Source organism: Perognathus longimembris, chromosome 17 (genome assembly GCF_023159225.1).
Source record: "Perognathus longimembris pacificus isolate PPM17 chromosome 17, ASM2315922v1, whole genome shotgun sequence".
In the NCBI taxonomy this organism is placed as follows: Eukaryota; Metazoa; Chordata; class Mammalia; order Rodentia; family Heteromyidae; genus Perognathus; species Perognathus longimembris.
In genome coordinates this window covers 55,931,264-55,951,956 of record NC_063177.1, presented here as the reverse complement: position 1 = coordinate 55,951,956, position 20,693 = coordinate 55,931,264, and the positions used below count along the sequence as shown (strand labels likewise).

Here is a 20,693-nt window from a genome sequence, read left to right as displayed (position 1 = left end):
GGAACACAAATCACAAACAGGGACAGAGCCCAGCACACGACATCAAACAGCGGCCTGGCTTTGATGTGCAGCTTCTCCAGAGGAGCGGCAGACGGGCTGGATTCCCTCGTGCGTGTGTACAGGCTGGGTCTGAGAGGAATGGCCACAGGCCGAGGGAGGAGCAACTGAAATAGCTTCCAGACCTTTTGCCACCCAGCCGAGCAAGAACTCTGTGTCCGCATGGCAGGCATGGAGACGTCCCCTCACACACCAGCAGGGCGACATCACGTCCACACAGACCCTACAACTTCCAAATGTCTGTGCCTCTGGTGCCAGGGACCTGCCCTGCCCTCCAGGCCAGGTCAAGCTGCCAGACACCACACTCTGCAGGGCAGAAATGCAAGATCAGCCAGGAACTGGCAGCTCAAGCCTGTAATCCTAACTACTTGGAAGGCTGAGAATGGAAGGAACACAGTTCAAGGCCAGCCTGAAAAAAAAAAGTCTATGAGACTATCTCAATAAAAAGAAGTTGGCTGTAGTGGCATGGGCCTGTCATCCTAGAAATTGTCATCCTAAAACAGGCAGATCACAGTCCAGGGATGTGCTCAGGAAGGAACCAAGGCCCTAACTAAAAAGTAAATACCACATGGGCTGGGAATGTGGCTTACCAGTAGAGTGGCTTGTGTTAACAGAAAAAGCTGAAAGTGGCGCTGTAGCTCAAGTGGCAGAGTGCTAGCCTTGAGCAAAAAGAAGCCAGAGACAATGCTCAGGCCCTGAGTCCCCACCCCAGAACTGGGGGGAAAAAGAAAAAAGAAAAAAAAATACCACAAACGGGCTGAAGGCATGCCTGAGCAGTAGAGCACCTACACAAGTCTGAGCTCAACCCCAGTAGTGCAAAAACAAAATAACACAGACTAGTCACAACAGAGGGTTCGCCTCCTCCCCCGGCTGGCCAGTATGGACAACCAAGCAGGGCGTAGATGCCACTGAGGCTGGCTGTAGGTGCGTGCCTCGTCCGCCACTGAACAAGCAGGTGGTCTGCCCCACTAGGGCCCAGCTCCCATGATCACACTGTGCACTGGGGACAAGGGGCTGTCTGTCTGTAGTTCTTTGTGTTACATTACCTCTCTGGGCCTGACCAAGCCAAGGCTGGAACAAACGCCAGTGCTGCCAAAAAACAAGTCTGGCTCTACTGTGCTTCCATGTGAGAATTATATGCCAAGGCAGCCCAGCAGAAACCACCAGAGCTGTGACTGCAGGCAGGGTACAGCACCTGCCTCCTAGGGGCCAGGCCAGGTCCTGAGAGGCCAAGGCAAGGAGAATCGGAGGAATCCCCCGTCCCCACCCAACCAGCTGGACAGGAGCAGAATCAGCTGCTCAGTGGCACATGAAATGCCTTGAATGTAGGCACAAGCTGGGTTCTCAAACTGTGACAAAATCCTCACTGGAAGACCTGGCCTTCCCAACAGTCACAGCTCCTACTCACAAATGTCAAAGCAGTACAGGAAGGGCTGAGGTCCCACTGGAGGCAGACAGGAAGGGACCACACTCAGGGACAGTGAGCACCTGGGATGGCCAGGTACTCACACACAGTACCTCTGAGAATGAGTCCCTTCTATGTCAAGTTCACAAACTTTTGACACTGACAACAAAACAAAACAAAACAAAAATCCTTCAGTTCCCAAACCAACTTCAGAGATCAGCTGGGGGTGGGCAGGGCCATAATGGAGCAGAAAAAGGCAGAGGCTACCTAAAGTCTGGAGTGTCTACAGTGGGCAGACTCTGGCTAGGCATGAGGGGTTAGGCATTGCTTTGAACCCAAGCTGCACTTCCTCCCACCAGTAGCTTCAGAGTCTGCCACCGCCTGCAGGTCTCTTCCTCTGCCCAGGATCACATAGTCCATCAAGTCTCCATCTTACCTGACACCTCCAGCACTTTCCTAGGGGACAGCCGGATGCAGCCTGCTAGATTGGCCCCCCTGAGCCTGCACCCATGTGAGTGAGAGGCACAGTGGCCTCCAGGAGGACTTCTTTCAGGAAGCAGGCCTGGTAATGCCTACCATCCACAAAGACCCTGGCTCTCTTTCTCCACCTACTCCTTATCTCCATATGCGCGGCCCAGGGGGCCTTCAAATTGGTAACATCTTCACTTCCCTCAGTATCTTAACCTAACCACTGAAGTGGCACTCGTCTTACCATCCTAAGGCAAAGTAAGTGCAGGCCCAGGCCAGGCAGATGGGGGCAGCCAGGAGGAACAGCTATTCCCCAGGAGACCAGGACTGGCCTCACAGTAATCAGCCAGAAGCAGAACTGAGTAGTGGACAATGCTGGATTTCAAAACCTTCCCACCAGAAAGTGGGGCTGTGGCTCTAAGTGATAGCGAGGACCCTGAGTTCAAGCCTCACGACCAACAACAACAAAAAAAACTTCACACCAAAATAAATAACCCGATTTTTCTGATTACATGTGCAAAGGATAATACTTTCGATGCACTGAGTTAAACGTTTCAGAATGATTATTTCGACCCGGTAAAGGGAAAACGTGGTCTTTAGAAGTGGCACATTGTGGGCACCTGCAGCTTGTGTGGCACTCCCAGCGGCAGTGCCGAGCCCAACGCTGGAGTCAGGGCTGAGCCACAGCCACTGCACAATTGCCCAGGGACCCTGAGCAGAGCAGACCTCACCGCCCTCACAGGGCTCACCGACCATGGTTGCAAGCCTGCAGTCCCCAACCTGGGGACAGCTCAGTCACAACACTCACGGGGTCCTGTCTCCCATATTCGAGAAAGCAACAGGAGTAACCAGCTCTCTGTTGGTCCCCGTGGGCTGAGATTGGGAATTCCCTAAGCCTGGGCCACACAGGAGCTATTCTGAATATAGAACGTAAATCTTCTGGGACTGCCAATGTCTCAACAGGGAGACTCAACTTCCTGCTACCCCCTGTGCCTCTCCATCACTGGAACCTTCTGTGGACCCATGCCCACCCCAGGGCCTCCAACCCACTTCACAGGAAGAGGGTGCCAGCTTCCAAAACAAAGCCTGGGTCTAAACTTTTGGGCCTAAAACTTACGCCTATCTGTTGGCCCAGCAATTCTGCCTCTGAACTTATCCTCAAGCTGGTGACAGGCTGAAAAGCCTGCTCCAGCACTACCTGAGCAGCGGCACCAAGGAGCCCTTTCTGGTTGGTGCAGCCATGCTGGTTACACTGCCGCATTAGTCAGGTCTGCCCTGCTGGTCGGGTACGAACAATGGCAAGGTCCATTGAATCCACAGGCAGAAACACTGAGGATCTTTACGATGAGATGTGTGACATAGGAAGAGGCAGAAGAAAAAGGGAAAAGTGGGCGCTGGTGGCACCTGTCTGTAATCTTAGCTACTCAGGAGGCTGAGATCTAAGGATTGCAGTTCGAAGCCAGCCCTGGCAGAAAAGTCTGTGAAATCTTACCACCAATGAACTACTAAAAAGGCCGGGAGTTGGCATTGTGGCTCAAGAGGTAAAACGCTAGCCTTGAGCAAAATGAAGTTCAGGGACAGCACCCAGGCCTTGAGTTCAAGTCTCCCATGACTGGCACCAAAACAATATACAAATGAATAAAAAGGAGAAATATCTGTACCCCACTATCCCACACTCTCCATCATCACACATGCCAAGTGTCACCCAGACCCAGGGGCTGGCTGGGGCTCCCAGGACCTCCACTCCAGGCACACTGCTGCTGGAAAAGCACCCGCATGCTCTCCTGTACCACGTCTTCACCTGGACCTCGCAGGCGTCCCACGGACTAAGGGGCTATGCTGACACCAACACTGTCCCCAGATTCTCTTGGCACCCGCAGCCCCTCTAAGCTTAGAGGCTGCCCTAGGACACTCAGGCCACTTCATAGGTCTTTGTTTCCAGACATTATGACTGAGATGATCACAAAGGAAATGTAGCCCTCCGTCCAAACATCTGGATACTACCTCAACCAGGGGCACCGGCCTGGATGGCGCTTCCTGGGGCTCACGTATTTCCCAACTTGACCGGGATTCAAACTGAGGATCTGATGCTTGCTTTTGTTCACTGGCCAGGGCTTTACGACCTGAGCCACACCTCTAACACTATTTGTTCAGTTTTATCTGTGCCCACCTCTTGCCCTGTGGGAATATGCCCTCCTGTCCCAGCAGGGTCTTTGGTGTCCTCCTTCCTAGAGAGGTATGCAGGGCAAATGGGATCTTCCTCTTTCAGGTGCACCTGTGTCCTATCCTCACTGTTCCATGACACCCTGGCAAGATCGAGAATTCCAGAACAAGTAGGATTTTGAAGGTACCACTCCACCAGCTCCAGGGGTCCTGGCCTGCTCTTCCCTAGGAGTCTGTGGAATCATCTGTCCCCATGTCCTGCATTCCACAATGGCATCCCATGATGAGAGACTATGACCCACTGACGGGGGCCTAACAGAACTCTCTGAGCTAAAAACCTCACTTTCAAGCCAGGAACCAGTGCTCCAGCCCTGAGTCCAAGCCCAGGACCAGCAAAAACAAAAAACAAAAAAAACCTCACTTTCTGTTACAGGTGTTTTGTTTTGTTCTCTCTCTCTCTCTCTCTCTCTCTCTCTCTCTCTCTCTCTCTCTCTCTCTCTCTCTCCCCCCCCTTTTTTCTTTCTGTTAAAAGTTTTATGCTGTATGGATTAGAATTGAAGACCCAGAAATAAAGCCGCACTCTTACAGCCAACTGATATTTGACAAAGGAGCTAAAGACATACAATGGAATAAACATAGCCTCTTCAACTACTGGTGCTGGGAGAACTGGGCAGCCATATGCAGAAAACTCAAAGTAGACCCAAGCCTATCACCATGCACCAAGATCAACTCAAAATGGATCAAGGACCTCAATATCAGACCTGAATCCTTGAAACCACTGAAGGACAGAGTAGGAAAGACACTAGAACTTATAGGCACAGGAAGGAACTTCCTGAATAGAGTCCCAGGGGCACAACAAATAGGGGAAAGACTCGACAAATGGGACTACTACAAATTAAAAAGTTTCTGCACAGCTAAGTACATAGCCACCAAAATAGAAAGACAGCCAACGATATGGGAAAGGATATTTACCACCACAGCAACAGACAAAGGCCTGATATCGGTCATCTACAGAGAACTCAAAAAACTAAGCCCCTCCAAGCCCAATAAACCTATTAGGAAATGGGCAAAAGAGCTAAAGAGAGACTTCACAAGAGAAGATATAAAAATGGCAAAGAAACACATGAGGAAATGCTCAACATCCCTGGTAGTAAAGGAAATGCAAATAAAAACAACCCTGAGATACCACCTCACCCCAGTGAGAATGGCCTATACTCTGAACTCAGGAAACAACAAATGCTGGAGGGGGTGCGGGGAAAGAGGAACCCTTCTCCATTGTTGGTGGGAGTGCAAATTAGTTCATCCACTTTGGAGAACAGTATGGAGGTTTCTCAAAAAGCTCAATATAGACCTACCCTATGACCCAGCCATACCACTCCTAGGCATCTATCCTAAACAGCAAAACCCAAGATATCAAAAAGACATTTGTACTTCCATGTTTATCGCGGCACAATTCACAATAGCCAAAATATGGAAACAACCCAGATGCCCCTCCACAGATGAATGGATCCAAAAAATATGGTACTTATACACAATGGAATACTACATAGCGATTAGGAATGGTGAAGTATTGTTATTCGCAGGGAAATGGTCAGAACTCGAACAAATAATGTTGAGCGAGACAAGCCTAGAACACAGAAAACAAAGGGGCATGATCTCCCTGATATATGACTGTTAACAAAGGGAGATGGAGAGACAGTAGAGACCAAGTCTGTCAAGTCTGTGAATACTGCATATGTTCTTGACACATTGTATATTGCATATATGTCTACCTGACCTAGAGAAGGGATAGAAAAACAGGGCGTAAGATATCAGAAGAAATGTACACACTGCCCTACTATGTAACTGTACCCTTTTTGCACAACACCTTGTAAAAAAATTTGTGTTCAATTAATAAACAAAAAAAAAAGTTTTATGCTGTAACCACAAGCTTCTGAGTTGGGAACCTCAGGCCTTCTGTTCTGGTAAGTTCTCTGCTACAGCCACAGGATCTTGGTCAAAAAACGTAAGGCCTGCTTGTCAATGACCTGGCATTATGGGCTGTGGGACTGAACAACCCAGTTGACCCCAAGTCACCACACCCTCCACCCTCTAGCAGGGCTCCTCCCTCAGAGGGTGCAGCGCATGACTTGAGGAGGACGGCAGTGACCTGCAGTGGCCATGCCCTGCCACCTCCAAATGAGCGTGCCCAGGGGCTTCTCAGTGAGCACCACATCTGACTGGCCTAGCCTCCACCTCCTCAGCCCTGTGAGGACAGGGACAGCACTCCCCCACACAACTTCACCCTCTCCCTGAGCTGCTGACACTCAGCCGCCACTCATTCCCACCAGACTCTCCATCATTCTTCGAGCCCCACCACCACTGAGACTGATGGTTTGGAGGCCACTAACTCCTAACCAGCAGACCGTGCACCCTCTTCCACAAGTGCCACTTGGGGATAGGCACTCCTGATAGCTCCGAGTAGAGTTTCCTACGGTGATATTTGCCCTGTCTGTGAGACACAATCTTCTTACACACTCAAACCACTGTGTCAACCTGTTTTTCTCTGTGCCCAGGCACATTAGCTCATCTGATACCAACCATGCTACAGAAGCAGCTACAGAGGAACAGAGGGAGCAAACAACTCACCTCAGCCACACAACAAGTACTCTGCCTTCCATTGTGTTGACTGCCATTTTCAACAGTTGAAAAGGTGGGCTGGGAATGTGGCTTAGTGGTGGAGTGTGCTTGCCTCGCATGCATGCAGCCCTGGGTTCCATCCCTCAGTACCACATACACAGAAAAGGCCAAAGTTGGGGCTGGGAATATGGCCTAGTGGCAAGAGTGCTTGCCTTGTATACATGAAGCCCTGGGTTCCATTCCTCAGCACCAAAGAAACAGAAAGAAATGGAAATGGCACTGTGGCTCAAGTGGTAGAGTGCTGGCCTTGAGCAAAAGCAGCTTAGGGACAGTGCCCAGGCTCTGAGTTCAAGCCCCAGGACTGGCAAAAAAATGTTGAAAAGGCATGCCAGGCACTGGTGGCCCACACCTGTAATCCTAGCTACTCAGGAGGCTGAGATCTGAGAATGACTGTTCGAAGCCAGCCCTGACAAAAAAGCTCATGAGATTCTTACCTCCAAATGCCAGAAGTGGAACTTTGGCTTAAAGTGGTAGAGTACTACCCTTGAGCAAAAAAGAGCTCAGGGACAGTGCCCAGACCCTGAGTTCAAGGTCCCCCCTGCCCCCCTCACACAAAAAAGAAGTTAAAAAGGCTAGGCACAGAGGCACAAGCCTGTAATCCTAGCTACTTGGGAAGTAGAGGTAAATATGGTGTCAGGGTGAGGAGAATGTAGTTCAGGCCAGGTTGAAACAAAGGCAAAATGGAGGTTTTGAGACTCTGGCTCACACAGTGCAGTGGAGCATGCAGGGCACCGAGGGGAAGCATGTGCAGGAGGACCACAGTCCAGACTGGCCCAGACAAGAGCAAGGCCCAACCCCGGAAATAGCTGGGAAGGTGGCTTGGCGGCAGAGTGCTTCCCTAGGGTGCACAAAGCCCCGGGTTCTATTCCTCAGCACCACATACACAGAAAGAGCTGGAAGTGGCACTGTGGCTCAAGTGGTAGAGTGCTAGCCTTGAGTAAATGAAGCTCAGGGCCAATGCTCAGGCCCTGAGTTCAAGCCCCAAGGATGACAAAGAAAAAATGAAAAACCATAGAAAAAGGGACTGGAAGTGTGTTTCAAGTGGCAGAGCACCTGCCTAGCAAGTGCAAGGCAGTGAATTCAGTCCCTAACACCACACTAATGACAATGATAATAATAATCATAATCTGACAAAATATTCCCACCCCACAATGAAAAGACCCAAAACTTAAAGGTATCCTTTCTACACACTCCAGAATAAAATTTAAACCACTAAATCCATAAGAAGCCTTGATTTCATACCAATAAATTCTTAGTGAAGAAGTCATCAGATAGCCCTTTTATCTGGTTCTATCCAAGGATTCCCAAAACACAAACTCCATCCAAGGAAATATAGGCACTGTAAAATACATCATACCTTACTTCCTTCTCATTGTTCCCAAGCCTTTGAGGGTCTCTTTCGTCCTCATAAACACAGGCATGACCTTGTGCTTCTTGGAGGATAAGACAGTCACAGTTGGCAGCTTAGCAAGATAATCCACTGGTTATCTTGCTGCTCCACCAGGTGCTGCTGGTAACCAACAGTCCCCATGACCCAAATCAGTCCTCTCAACCAGGACTGCAGGGCCAAGGGGCTTGGGCTCTAGCCAGAGCCCAGCGGAGGATTCACACTGGCCTAGTCATCACGGCAGCACCTCTGCCGATGAAGCCTGCTCACCAAGGCTCACCTGGTCTGTGCAAAGTGGCTGAGAAGTTCCCAGAGGGTCTGGCCTGAGAAGAAGGTGTCCTGTAACCGAGAGCCATCATCGAGCTGCAGAGCAATCCGGACCTGGAGAGGTGGACAGGAGAGATCTCACCAGGAAGTAAAGCAGCTACCCCACCACACCCAGGGCCATTTCCTAGAGCACAGAAGAAGGCATTCACCCCTCCCCCCCAGTGCCTTCCACAGAGCCTGACCCAGGGAGCAGATGATGGCTGAGGGGGCTCCCCAAGGGAGCACAGATGTGCACAGACACTGAGGAGAGGGCTGGGAATGTAGCCTAGCAGTAGAGTGAATGCCTTACATGCATGAGACCCTGGGTTCGATTCCATAGCACCACATATATAGAAAATGGCCAGAAGTGGCACTGTGGCTCAAGTGGTAGAGTTCTAGCCTTGAGCAAAAAGAAGCCAGGGACAGTGCTCAGGCCCTGAGTTCAAGCCCCAGGACTGGCAAAAATAAATAAATAAATAAAAAAATAGAACACAGACATTGTGGAGAGCTATCATGGACATGCTTCCCCACACACCAGCACCCTTGAAAGACAGACAGCCCCAGGGCCTGAGTTGAGATGCTTTCCTGACTAGACTCCCACAGCCTTGTGATATGTGAATGGTGCTGTACTGCCAAGGTTAGGGTAACTTGTTGCACAACAGACAACTGTTTGATACATAGTATTTCCTAATCTTTTTCCATAGCTGAGTGCACTGATTTTACTTGTGTCTCCAATGAGGAATATACCCTATAACCTCAAAAGATCAACCTTTGCTGGGTACCAGTGGCTCGCAGGTATAATCCTAGCTACTCAGAAGGCTGAGATCTGAGGACTGCGGTTCAAAGCCAGCCCAGGCAAGAGAGTCCATGAGACTCTAATCTCCAATGAACCACCAGAAAACCAGAAGTGGTGCTATGACCCATTCCTGTGAGAAATGGCCACCAATGACCATCCTCAGCTCTGTACCAAGGCCCAGTACTTACTTCTCTAAGTCATGGTTTCTCCTTTCAAGTGCACACTAATATTAAACCCCCAAAACACACAAAGGAGAAGGCCCTCTGTATGACAGGATGCCAGAGCCTCCCCAACCCCTGATCTCAGGGTACCCAGAAGATGAGAAGCATAGCAGTCATGGAAAAAGACCTCAGCCCCAGTGCCTGACCCCTGGCTTGTTACCATCCAGCTGTCACAAGCAGGCCCAAGCTTCCTAGTCAGGGAGAGCATCCAGGCCCTGAGTTTAAGCCCCGGAACTGGCCCAAAAAAAAAAAGCAAAAGCCAGGCCTAAGTGGCTCACACCTATAGTCCTACTACTCAGGAGGCTAAGATCTGAGAATCCATGGTTTGAAGCCAGCCCAAGCAGGAAAGCTCATAAAACTCTTACCTCCCAATAAACCACTAACAAAAAGCCATAAGTAGCACTGTCTGGCTCAAGAGGTTAAAGCACTAGCCTTGAGCAAAAAGTAGTTCAGGAATAGTGCCTAGGCACTGAGTTCAAGCCCAAAAACTGACAAAAAAATAAGGGACTGGGAATATGGCCTAGGGGTAAAGTGCTCCCCTCAAATACATAAAGCCCGGGGTTCGATTCCTCTGTACCACATATATAGAAAAAGCCAGAAGTGGCGCTGTGGCTCAAGAGGTAGAGTGCTAGCCTTGAGCAAAAAGAAGCCAGGGACAGTGCTCAGGCCCTGAGTTCAAGCCCCAGGACTGGCCAAAAATAAAATAAAATAAATAAAGGTAAAACAAAAATAAATTTTAAAAAACAGGCACATCAGCTCAAGTAAGTAACCCCAGCCACAAGGGAGACAGGGACAGGGGAGTCATGGTTAAGGTCAGCCAAAGCAAAATTTTAAGACCCCTTCCCAACCATGGTGGCATGCAACTGTTAACCTAGTCATGCAGAAAGTGTAAGTAGGAGGACTGCAGTCCAGACATAATTAAGACCCTATTTGAAAAATATAATAAAAAGGACTGAGGGAAAAGGAGTGCTACAAGACCCTGAGTTTAAACCTCAGTACTACCAAAACAAAAATAAAACAAAACCTCCCTTTCTTTCCTAGAGTACAAAGAGGATACAGAAACACGGAAGCTCAGGACCCAGCCAGGGCCTGTGACAGAGAGCATCCTACCAGGGCTGAGAGCTCCTGAAGCCAGGGAGAAGTGGCAGCCGGCAGGCCGAGCTGTGGCTGGAGCCCAGCCAGGCCCGGGCAAGGACCGGCAAAGCCTGGGCGCCCTGCATGCTGAGATGGAGCAGCTGACAGCGGGCCTGGCCCCTGGCTCTCCAGGTCCCAAGAGCGGAAACGTCAGGCTGGCAGGTAAAGGCTACTGACAAAGATGGATGGACGTGGCACCACAAACCCACCAAAAAAGTAGATAAATAGATAAACACTCAATTCCCAGTCATTACTAGTCTAAGGAAAAACCCTGGTTTGGCCTGACCCAGAAAGGAAGAATGAGTCAGGCCTGTGGCTGACCCTGCAGCTCACCTCCCCGTTTAGCTCACTGCAGGACCCACCTTGCACTCCAGAAGTCCCACATGAAGCAGCAAGCAAGCTCTTGGAACCTCATGGCCAGCCACCTACCCTGTTCTCTGGCCCCTCACGGCTCCGGGAGGCGGGCACCATTTCCAGCTTGGCATTGTTGGGAAGGTTGGCAAATCTCCACTGGAGTGAAAGGTCAAGCACAGTCCTCTGAAACCTGCAGGACAGACCACAGTCACACGCTGCCCTGCAGACCCGACACACTCCGGCGCTGGCCAGGCCCCAGGGTGATTCCCCACACAGCTGCCCCACAGCTGCAATAGCACAAAGTTCAAGAGGGCCCCTGACTATTGTGGCCTTCAGCGAAGAAGGAATACAGAACTAAGCCCCTACCCTAAGAGGGCGCAGCCTGAGCCTCTTTGTAAGGGGAGGGCAGGACCTGCAGGCCCTGAAACAGGAGCAGCCTGAAAGCAGACCCGCAGAAAGTAAACACACAGGGAGCAACAGCTGAGCAAATTTCTATCCGTATCTCTGCTACCTCAGTGGCTCTCATTCAGGTGACAGTCATCAGTCAAAAAGAACCCCTTCTCCATCACTCCTGCTTCCTACCATCCTTCAAGTGGGCCACACCTGGAGACCAGCCCAGAAGGCCGAGCTTATAGGCACCATATCTGGAATGGCACAACCCCAATGTTCTCAAAGTAAACTCAGGCTGAGACCAGACACACAGCCGTCACCTCTGCCTAAAATGGACTGAGCACTTCCCAACCAGTGAAGAAGGGTCAGCATGGACCCCATAAGCGACAGTGAGCCCACAGTCTCCTGTAGGCCCCATGAGAGGATGCTCACAGACTTTCCAAGGCCCGAAGGGATAGGGTTTCTCAGAAGCACCAGAGGACCAAGAGCTGTGGTAAACCAGAAGAGACATCCCAGGGCAGGAAAGGAGGACAGCACCCTCAAGCACATCCTAAATACAGCCTCCAAGAATATGCCCTCTCCAGAAAGCACAAACACGTCATGCCTGGCTTGCGTGGCAGATCAGAAAATCAGGCGGAAGGGACAACAGGCAGTCCGGGCCCTGCAATGGCAAAGCTGGGGCCTTGATGTGTGGCTCCTGACATCAGCTCAGAACCCATGAACAGGAGAAAACACCTGTCCCTGGGAAGACTGGGGATCAACTTTTTTTTTTTTTTTTTTTTTGGCCAGTCCTGGGGCTTGGACTCAGGGCCTGAGCACTGTCCCTGGCTTCTTCTTGCTCAAGGCTAGCACTCTGCCACTTGAGCCACAGCGCCACTTCTGGCCGTTTTCTGCATATGTGGTGCTGGGGAAATGAACCCAGGGCCTCATGTATACGAAGCGAGCACTCTTGCCACTAGGCCATATCCCCAGCCCTCCCTGGGAAGACTGGAAGGACAGGCAAAGACAGGGAGTAAAGGGAAGTTTCTACCTAGAGCAGGCAGAGCTGCAGACTCCAGCTCAGGAGCTCCCCTTACCCTGTCCTCCCTCATCCTCTTTTAGCTCCCAGTAACACTACAGATCACAAGTCTGAGAAAAACTCCCCACCAAAGGCTCTAAAAACACTAATCTGCATGGCTGTGACTTATGAGACACGTCCAGCAGGGCCCCCTGGGGAAAACAGGACGATCTTCTGTCACTCATCCAGAAGTCAGACCTTGAACTCTATCTTTTTCCTTTTTTTTAATATTTACTTTATTGGAGTCTGGGAATGTGGCCTAGTGGTAGAGAGCTCGCCTAGCATGCATGAAGCCCTGGGTTCAATTCCTCAGCACCACATACACAGAAAAAGCTGGAAGGGGCGCTGTGGCTCAAGTGGCAAAGTGCTAGCCTTGAACAAAAAGAAGCCAGGGACAGTACTCAGGCCCTGAGTCCAAGCCCCAGGACTGGCAAAAAGTAAAAATTAAAACATTATTTTTATTATAGAGATGACATACAGAAGGGTTACATTTACACGAGTTAGGTAATACACATATTCCCTTTCACACAGTGTCCTCTGTTCCCTCACTCTCTCATTCCCTCCCATCCATCTCCATCCACGAGTTGTACAGTTCATCTTCACCAATGTCCAGTGAGCTCTACTGCTCACGTTTTCACCCTTTTTGCTCAAATTATGTACCCTCCCCCCACCTCCCACCAATAGGCATATGAATATACCATATATAAAGTAAAGAGGACAGAATCATCAGAAAAACCTTTTCCTTTCTTTCTTTTCTTTTGTCAGTCATGGGGCTTGAAATCAGGGCCTGGGCGCTGTCCTCAAGCTTTTTTGCTCAAGGCTAGCGCTCTACCACTTTGAGCCACAGCTTCACTTCCAGTTTTCTGGTGGTTAATTGGAAAAGACTCTCAGAGGCTGGCTTCAAACCACAATCCTCAGATACTAGCCTCCTGAGTAGCTTGGATTACAGGCTTGAGCCACCAGCACCCAACTCTTTTCCTTTTTTCCTTTCTTTCTCTTTTTTTTTTTTTTTGACAGTATTGGGGCTTGAACTTGGGAGTCTTGTATTCTCACTCTCAATGGGGGTTTTACTCAAGGCTGCTGGTCTATACTTAAGCCACATGTGTTTTGTTTTGGTTTTGTTGATTATGGGGCTTAAACTCAGGGCCTAAGCGATGTCCCTGAACTCTTTTTGCCCAAGGCTAGTGTTCTACCACTTTTTTGAGCCACAGTGCCACTTTCAGTGTTTGAGTAATTAATTGGATAAGCATCTTATGGCCAGGCTGGCTTCGAACTGCGATCCTCAGATCACAGCCTCCAGAGTAGCTAGGATTACAGGCGTGAGCCACCAGTGACCAGCAAGTTACACTTTCACTGCAAACTTTTTGCTGGCTAATTGGAGATAAGAAAATTGAGGATTTTTCTGCCTCGGCTGGCTTTGCACTGGGGTCCTAGAGGTCTCATCTTCCTGAGTAGCTAGGATTGCGAGCATAAGCCAACAGCACCACGCCACTCTAAGCTCTATTTCAATGACAGTTTAGCAGGGCTGGGGATATAGCCTAGTGGCAAGAGTGCTTGCCTCATATACATGAGGCCCTGGGTTCAATTACCCAGCACCACATATATACAGAAAATGGCCAGAAATGGCACTGTGGCTCAAGTGGCAGAGTGCTAGCCTTGAGCAAAAAGAAGCCAGGGACAGTGCTCAGGCCCTGAGTCCAAGGCCCAGGACTGGCAAAAAAAAAGTTTAGCAGAAACTGAAGATGAAGACATGGGAAAAGAATTTGCATAAAATTTCCATGTTCAAAGAATAACCATCCTGACTTCATAAATATAAGACACTATTGGAAGGGCTGGGGATGTGGCTTAGTGGTAGAGTGCTCGCCTAGCATGCATGAAGCCCTGGGTTCAATTCCTCAGCACCACATACACAGAAAAAGCTGGCTAGCCTTGTGCTAGCCTTCAGCACAGAAGAGACTCAGGAACAGAGCCCAGGCCGTGAGTTCATGCCCAAAAACCTGCAAAAAATAAAAAGACACTATTGGAACATTTAAGAGCTTTCTGAACCATGAAGTTTAGACCTATAGGTAGGTTGTTTGTTTTGTTTGTGTACCAGTCCTGGAGCCTGAACTCAGGGCCTAGGTGCTGTCCCTGAACTTTTTTTGCAAGACTCTACCACTCTACCATTTGAGCCACAGTTTCACTTCCAGATTTTTGGTGGTTAATCGGAGATGAGTCTCAAGGGCTTTCCTCCCCAGGCTGGCTTCAAATCTTGATGCTCAGATCTCAGGCTCCTAAGTAGCTCAGAGGAAAGGTGTGAGTCAGTGGCCGTTGGCTTCCTAAAGGCGTTTTGAAGAATGAGAATGCTTCAACATTCACACCAATCCTCAACAAGGCTAGGACCCTACAACCTGCCACATAAATGTCCATGGCCAGACAAGATAGCAGAACCAAGGAGAACCAAGGGCAGTGAGTGGAACAGAGGCCTCCTCTGTGGAAAACCTTCTTTAAAAAGTACAGTAGGCGGACGGACAGAAGGGAGGCATGGGAAAGCTGATACAGTGTGTTGCAGAGAAAATGACTCAACTTAGACTCACTGGCTCAACTAGACACCATCTTAGGGACCACAGACAGGTCAACAGAGAAGAGAGAGCTGGCATGGTAACAGGATGCTTGGGGAAGGCCAGTCTATTAAGATCATGTGTTCCAAGATCCTCAGACGGCCAGGACCAGAGGAGGAAGACTGGGATGGCTCATTCTCAGAAGGCAATGAGCACAAGGCCAAGAGAGCAGACTCCTGCCATGGACCTCCACAGCACTCTATGTTCATGGGGTTAGAAATCCACACTCCTCCCTCACCAGCACCCGGATTCCCATGGCTTCTAGCTTCTTTAGGACCTAATGGAGGCCCTTTTCAGATCACTGAACCACACAGGGAAGGCCAGGCTAGCTCATTTGCAGGATGTCTTACTATTCCTCCATGACTAGCTCAATGCCCTCAGAGCGCCCTGTCCAGGAATTTATACAACTGAAGGCACTGAAACCCTTGTTAGAGTTGCCTCAACAAAGACACACCAGTGCCTTGGCCCCAAAACCTGTGAACACGGCCTGACTTGAAACACAGATCTTTGCAAACATAAGCTAAAGATGCCAAATGAAATCATTCTATCTAGTAGGCACTAAACAAGTGTCCCCATAGGATACCAAGAGCAGGCCACATGAAGACAGAGATTAAAATGAGAGTAACCAGTCCAGAAAACCACATGGAAAGTCATGTAGAGCAAAGAGAGTTTACTGCCACCAGAGCTGACGAGGCCAATTCTCTCATGGGAGAGAGAAAAATAGCACCTGTCTTTCTCCCAGGGGCATCCTTACACAGACATGAGACTACAGGCTGAGGAAGTACTCCATTTGTGCAGCTGGTCACTAAAGACAGCGTGTAGACAGGATGGAGTCTAGTTCTGGGCAGAGGCCATTCCGCTGAAGTGGCAGGGGAGATATATACCCAGGGCCTAGCATGGAGACTGTCAAGATCCAAGTGCAAGAGGATGTACTAGCAGAGGCAGAAACTGAGGGATATAAGCCAGGCGCTGGTGGCTCATACCTGCAATCCTAGCTACTCAAGTGGCTGAGACCTAAGGATCACAGTTTGAAGCCAGCTCAGGTAAGAAAGTCTGTGAGATTCTTTTTTTCTTCTTTCTTTTTTTTGCCAGTCCTGGGGCTTGAACTCAGGGCCCAGACACTGTCCCTGAGCTGCTTTTGCTCAAGGCTAGTGCTCTACCACTTGAGCCTCAGCCCCACTTTGGGCTTTTTCTGTGTATGTGGTACTAAGGAATTGAACCCAGGGCTTCATGCATGCTGGGCAAGCATTCTACCACTAAGCCACATTCCCAGGCCTGTGAGATTCTTTATCTCCAAACACACCAGAAAACCAGAAGTGGTGTTGTGGCTCAAAGAGGTAGTGCTAGCACTGAGCAAAAAAGAGCTCTGGAACAGGCCCTGAGTTCAAGCTCCATGACCAACCGACCCCCCCCCAAAAAAAAAGAAAGAAAGAAAAGAAAAAAGTAACTCAGTGATACAAACACAAGCCAAGAAGCAAGAAACACCAGAGTACCCAGAGCTGGAAGAGGTTGAGAAGGGTTCTTTTCCCCAGAACATTCAAAATAAGCCCAAGTCACTCAGAATTGGAAAAGAACAGACATGCTTTCAGCCAACTCTTCCCCAAAGACCCCACGGTTGAGTCCATGAAAACTCACTTCAGATCATATTCACTGGGGTTGAAATCCTGCCGTCGGCATGTGTCCTCCAGAACCTGGGAGACGAAAGGAACGTGAACCCCGGTGTGGGCCACAGCACTCACCCCAAGTCACAAAGGCCAGCAAAATACAGAGTCAGCAGCTCGGCTGCCCAGACCAAACCCAGTACGGGCCACTGAATGGGCACTCCACTCAACAGCGCCCCGCAACCCACCTGCAGATCCTCCCTCCTTTCTCCTCGGCTACCGTGGGCTCCGGAGTCCTGCCTGGCCCCGCCCCCTGCTCGGCGGCCACGGCCCGTCCCCCGCCGGGCCCTAGGTGCAGGTGTCTCGGTCCCCAGCTAGGGTCCTAGGACCCTTTCCCCCTCCTGGGGGAAGATTCAATCTGTTCGGCTGTGCGTCCTGCTCCAAACCCGCAGGCCGGGGTGCGCTCGGTGGCCTGGCAGCCTTCGTGCCCGTGCCAACCCCCCCCGCCCCCCGCACCAGCCCAGCACCGGGCTCGGCCGCAGGCGCGGGGAGGGTGCGTCTCGTTCACGGAGCCCCGCACGAGGGGCGCCACAAACACATTCAGTGGGTTCACGCGAGGTCGGGAGCGGGCCCGCACCGCGCGGGAGGGACGTGGCGAAGCTCGCTTCCGGCACGGGGCCGGCCCTCCTCGCCCCGCGGGCAAGCGCGGCCCGGCGCCCCGGGGCCGGCCGGACCGCCGGAGGCGCCACGCGGGCCCGCGACCTCCGAGGCTGAGTCCCGCCGGGCGACGGGGGCCCGGGCGCCCGCCGGGTCGCCCCCCTCCGCCCCGCCCGAGGGACGCCGCCCCGGGCCCCGCCGCCGCGCGACGCAGCGCCCCAGGCGCCCATTGGCTGGCGCCGGCCCCGCCCACCGAGGCCCGCGGCGCCGCCCCGAGGCCCTCGGGAGTTACCCCCCCCCCGGCCGGGCCCAGCGCGGCGCGCCGGCCCCGCAGCCCGACCCGCCGCGGCCCGCGGTCCGACCTGCAGCAAAACCGTGCTCGGCGTCACCTTCACCGTGTGGCGCCGCCCATTCGGAGCCAGCACCGACACCGCGGAGCCCCCGCCGCCCGCCGGGGCCGCCATCTTCCGCTCACGTGACCCGCCGCCCGCTGGCCTTCACACCACTTCAGCCGCCGCAGCCGGGTCGGAAAGCCACGCGGCCGCCGAGGCGGGCCCGGCGCACTTCCGGGACCGCCCCGGCCACGCCCCCGAGCCCTAGGCCACGCCCTCTGCCCCTAGGCCACGCCCCTTTCTACGGGCGGTCGCCACCCTTGGGGCCCCGGAGCCCCTCGGACGGCGCGGCTCGGGGGCGGGGGACGGGGCTCTGCCGCGAGTCCCAGCCTGGCGCCCCCGGCTGCCGTCCTCGCCGCAGACCCCCGCGGGCCGCCGGGAGCGCTCCTTCAGCTCCCAGACGCGAGGCCCGACGCCCGCCTCCCGGTCGTCGCTGAGCCACCCCGCGCCGCGCTGGGCTCGCCTGGAAGGGGCTCTCTGCCCGCTCCCGCCTGCGGGCACCCGGACGGCCGCCCGCCCCACCCGGCACCCGGACGGCCGCCCAGCCCACCCGGCACCCGGCACCCGGACGGCCGCCCGCCCCACCCGGCGCCCGGACAGCCGCCCACCCGCCCTGCGCGCCCACCTGCCCTGCGCACCCAGACAGCCGCCCACCCGCCCTGCGAGCCCCATCTCCTCACCGAGCCCCATGCACTGGTCCTTCACCACCCTGGTGACTGGCCTTTTTTCTTCCTTCCTTCCTTTTCTTTTTTCTTCCCAGTCCTCGGCCTTGGACTCAGGGCCTGAGCACTGTCCCTGGCCAAGGCTAGCACTCTGCCACTTGAGCCACAGCGCCACTTCTTGGTTTTTTTCTATATATGTGGTGCTGGGGAATCGAACCCAGGGCTTCATGTATACGAGGCGAGCACTCTGCCACTAGGCCACGTTCCCAGCCTCTCCTTCCTTCCTTCCTTCCTGCCTTCCTGCCTGCCTTCTTTCCTTCCTTCCTTCCTTCCTGCCTGCCTGCCTGCCTTCCTGCCTTCCTTCCTGCCTTCCTGCCTGCCTTCTTTCCTTCCTTCCTGCCTGCCTGCCTTCCTGCCTGCCTTCCTTCCTTCCTGCCTGCCTGCCTTCCTTCCTTCCTTCTTCCCGTTTTTTTTTTTCCTTTTGGCCAGTCCTTTGGCTTGAACTCAGGGCCTGGGGCACTGGCCCTGAGCTTATTTCACTCAAGGCTAGCGCTCTACCAACAGAGCTTCAGCACCACTTCCAGTTTTTTCTGTGTCTGTGGTGCTGAGGAATCAAACCCAGGGCTTCGTGCATGCTAGGCGAGCACTCTACCAGTCCTAACTGGCCTTTTCTTGAATCACCTCCATCGTGAAATGCCTGTGCAGGTGCTGTAATGAGATGCCTATGGCATCTTCACATTTTGTGAAGATCCTCTAAGCCTGAAAGTAGAAAGGTGGGCACACACCCTAGAACCATGAGTTTTAACTTGGGCCCAAGGTATTTTGAGGCCACTCCCCTGGGCACTCCCCCATCCTGAGGAGGGGATTTCTAGGGACCCACCTGCAGCCCCAAGCTACCACTCAGGACAAACACTAGCTTCAATCTTCTGGAAGAAAATGCCCTCAGCACCTGGTCTTCTGGACACCTGTTCCCCCCAACTTTCCAGTCATGATACGTTGGTCATGTGTCATGTGTCCTCTGTCTGCCTGACTGTCTTGGTGTGCCCCATGGGCTCCTGGCCAAGGCTCCGGTGCCCACCATCTGTGGTTGTGATGCTTGCAACACCTTCTCTGTGTGGGTGATGTTGGTGACACATGATGGTATATCCACGCCACCCCCCCCCAAATACTGATCAACACAGGCAACTCCATGTGTGGGGGACAAGTGGGGAGCCACAGGAGTGCCACTCAAGTCCACAGACCATCTGTGGGCGCTGTGCAGCCTGGGGACCTCACAGAGCCACCCATTGTCTTGTCATCATCAGTGGGCTTGTTGTGACATTTGCAAAGTCTGGACCTGCTCGCTTCTGGTGTCCCACAGACGGCCCCCTCCAGGTGACCTGTGGGAGCAGCAGCTGACAGGCCATCGGGAGAACTCCGAAATCCGCTTGTCCTGACAGCGAGGACACGGAGTTTGGCCATTGGTGGTACAGTTGGGGTCACCGAGAGTACGTCATGGTCGAGGTCCCTTGTCCTTGTGGAGTAAATAAGCCAGGTATGGGGCAATCCTTTGAGACCGCAAATACCATGTTTTTCCCATAACCATTTACCCAATGACTGGCATCAATTCACAAATGGGTTCATTATTCCTCCTGCCATACCCTACACACTGGAAATTAAACCCAGGGCCTCCAGACTGGCGGATAAGACCTCTATCGCTGAACTATACACCCCAATCCTTTTTATTCATTGGCCAGACTGGCCTCAAACTTATTTTTTGCTGGTTCTAGAGTTTTCACTCAGGGATCCTCATTTGCTTGCTCAGCTAGAGGAGCCCTACCACTTGCCATGCCTTCAACTAGCTTTTCCTTTTTCTTTTTCTTTCTTCCCCACCCCCATGGGGCTTGAACTCAGGGCCTGAAAGCTGTTGCTGAGTTCTTTCCCTCAAGGCTAGCTCTCTATCACTTTGAGCCATAGCACCACTTCCAGTTCTCTGGTGGTTAAGTGGAGATAAGAGGCTCATCAGGGCTGGGAACATGGCCTAGTGGTAGAGTGCTCGCCTCGCATACCTGAAGTCCTGGGTTCGATTTCCCAGCACAACATATATAGAAAAAGCTGGAAGTGGCGCTGTGGCTCAAGTGGTAGAGTGCTAGCCTTGAGCAGAAAGAAGCCAGGGACAGTGCTCAGGCCCTGAGTCCAAGGGCCAGGACTGGCAAAATAAAACCCGAAATCAAAATATTTATTTCAAAATTTATAAAAGAAGAGAGGTGGGGGATGTAGAGATGTGGCTCAAGTGGTAGAGCACTGGCCGTGAGCACAAACAGGCAGAGGGACAGCAGCCAGTCCTCGAGTTTAAGCCCTAGGACTGGCCAAAAAGAAGGCGGG

General features: G+C 52.2%; 1 protein-coding gene across 2 annotated transcripts in view; it reads right to left on the bottom strand.

Annotated features, from left to right (window-relative positions):
• The window catches only part of Aspscr1 (ASPSCR1 tether for SLC2A4, UBX domain containing), a 45,672-nt gene extending 27,845 nt beyond the window's left edge, over positions 1–17,827 (bottom strand). Inside the window, exons 1-4 of one of the 2 annotated variants that reach the window (XM_048365007.1) lie at positions 17,638–17,827; positions 16,653–16,708; positions 11,046–11,160; positions 8,440–8,540 (exon numbers count right to left, since the gene is read on the bottom strand). In XM_048365007.1, the coding sequence (XP_048220964.1) occupies positions 8,440–8,540; positions 11,046–11,160; positions 16,653–16,708; positions 17,638–17,739 (374 nt within the window). In that variant the 5' untranslated portion in view covers positions 17,740–17,827. Of the gene's footprint in view, positions 1–8,439; positions 8,541–11,045; positions 11,161–16,652; positions 16,709–16,866; positions 16,953–17,637 lie in introns of those variants that run through there. The other variant, XM_048365008.1, reaches the window with a different exon arrangement.
• Positions 17,828–20,693: the final 2,866 nt, after the last annotated feature.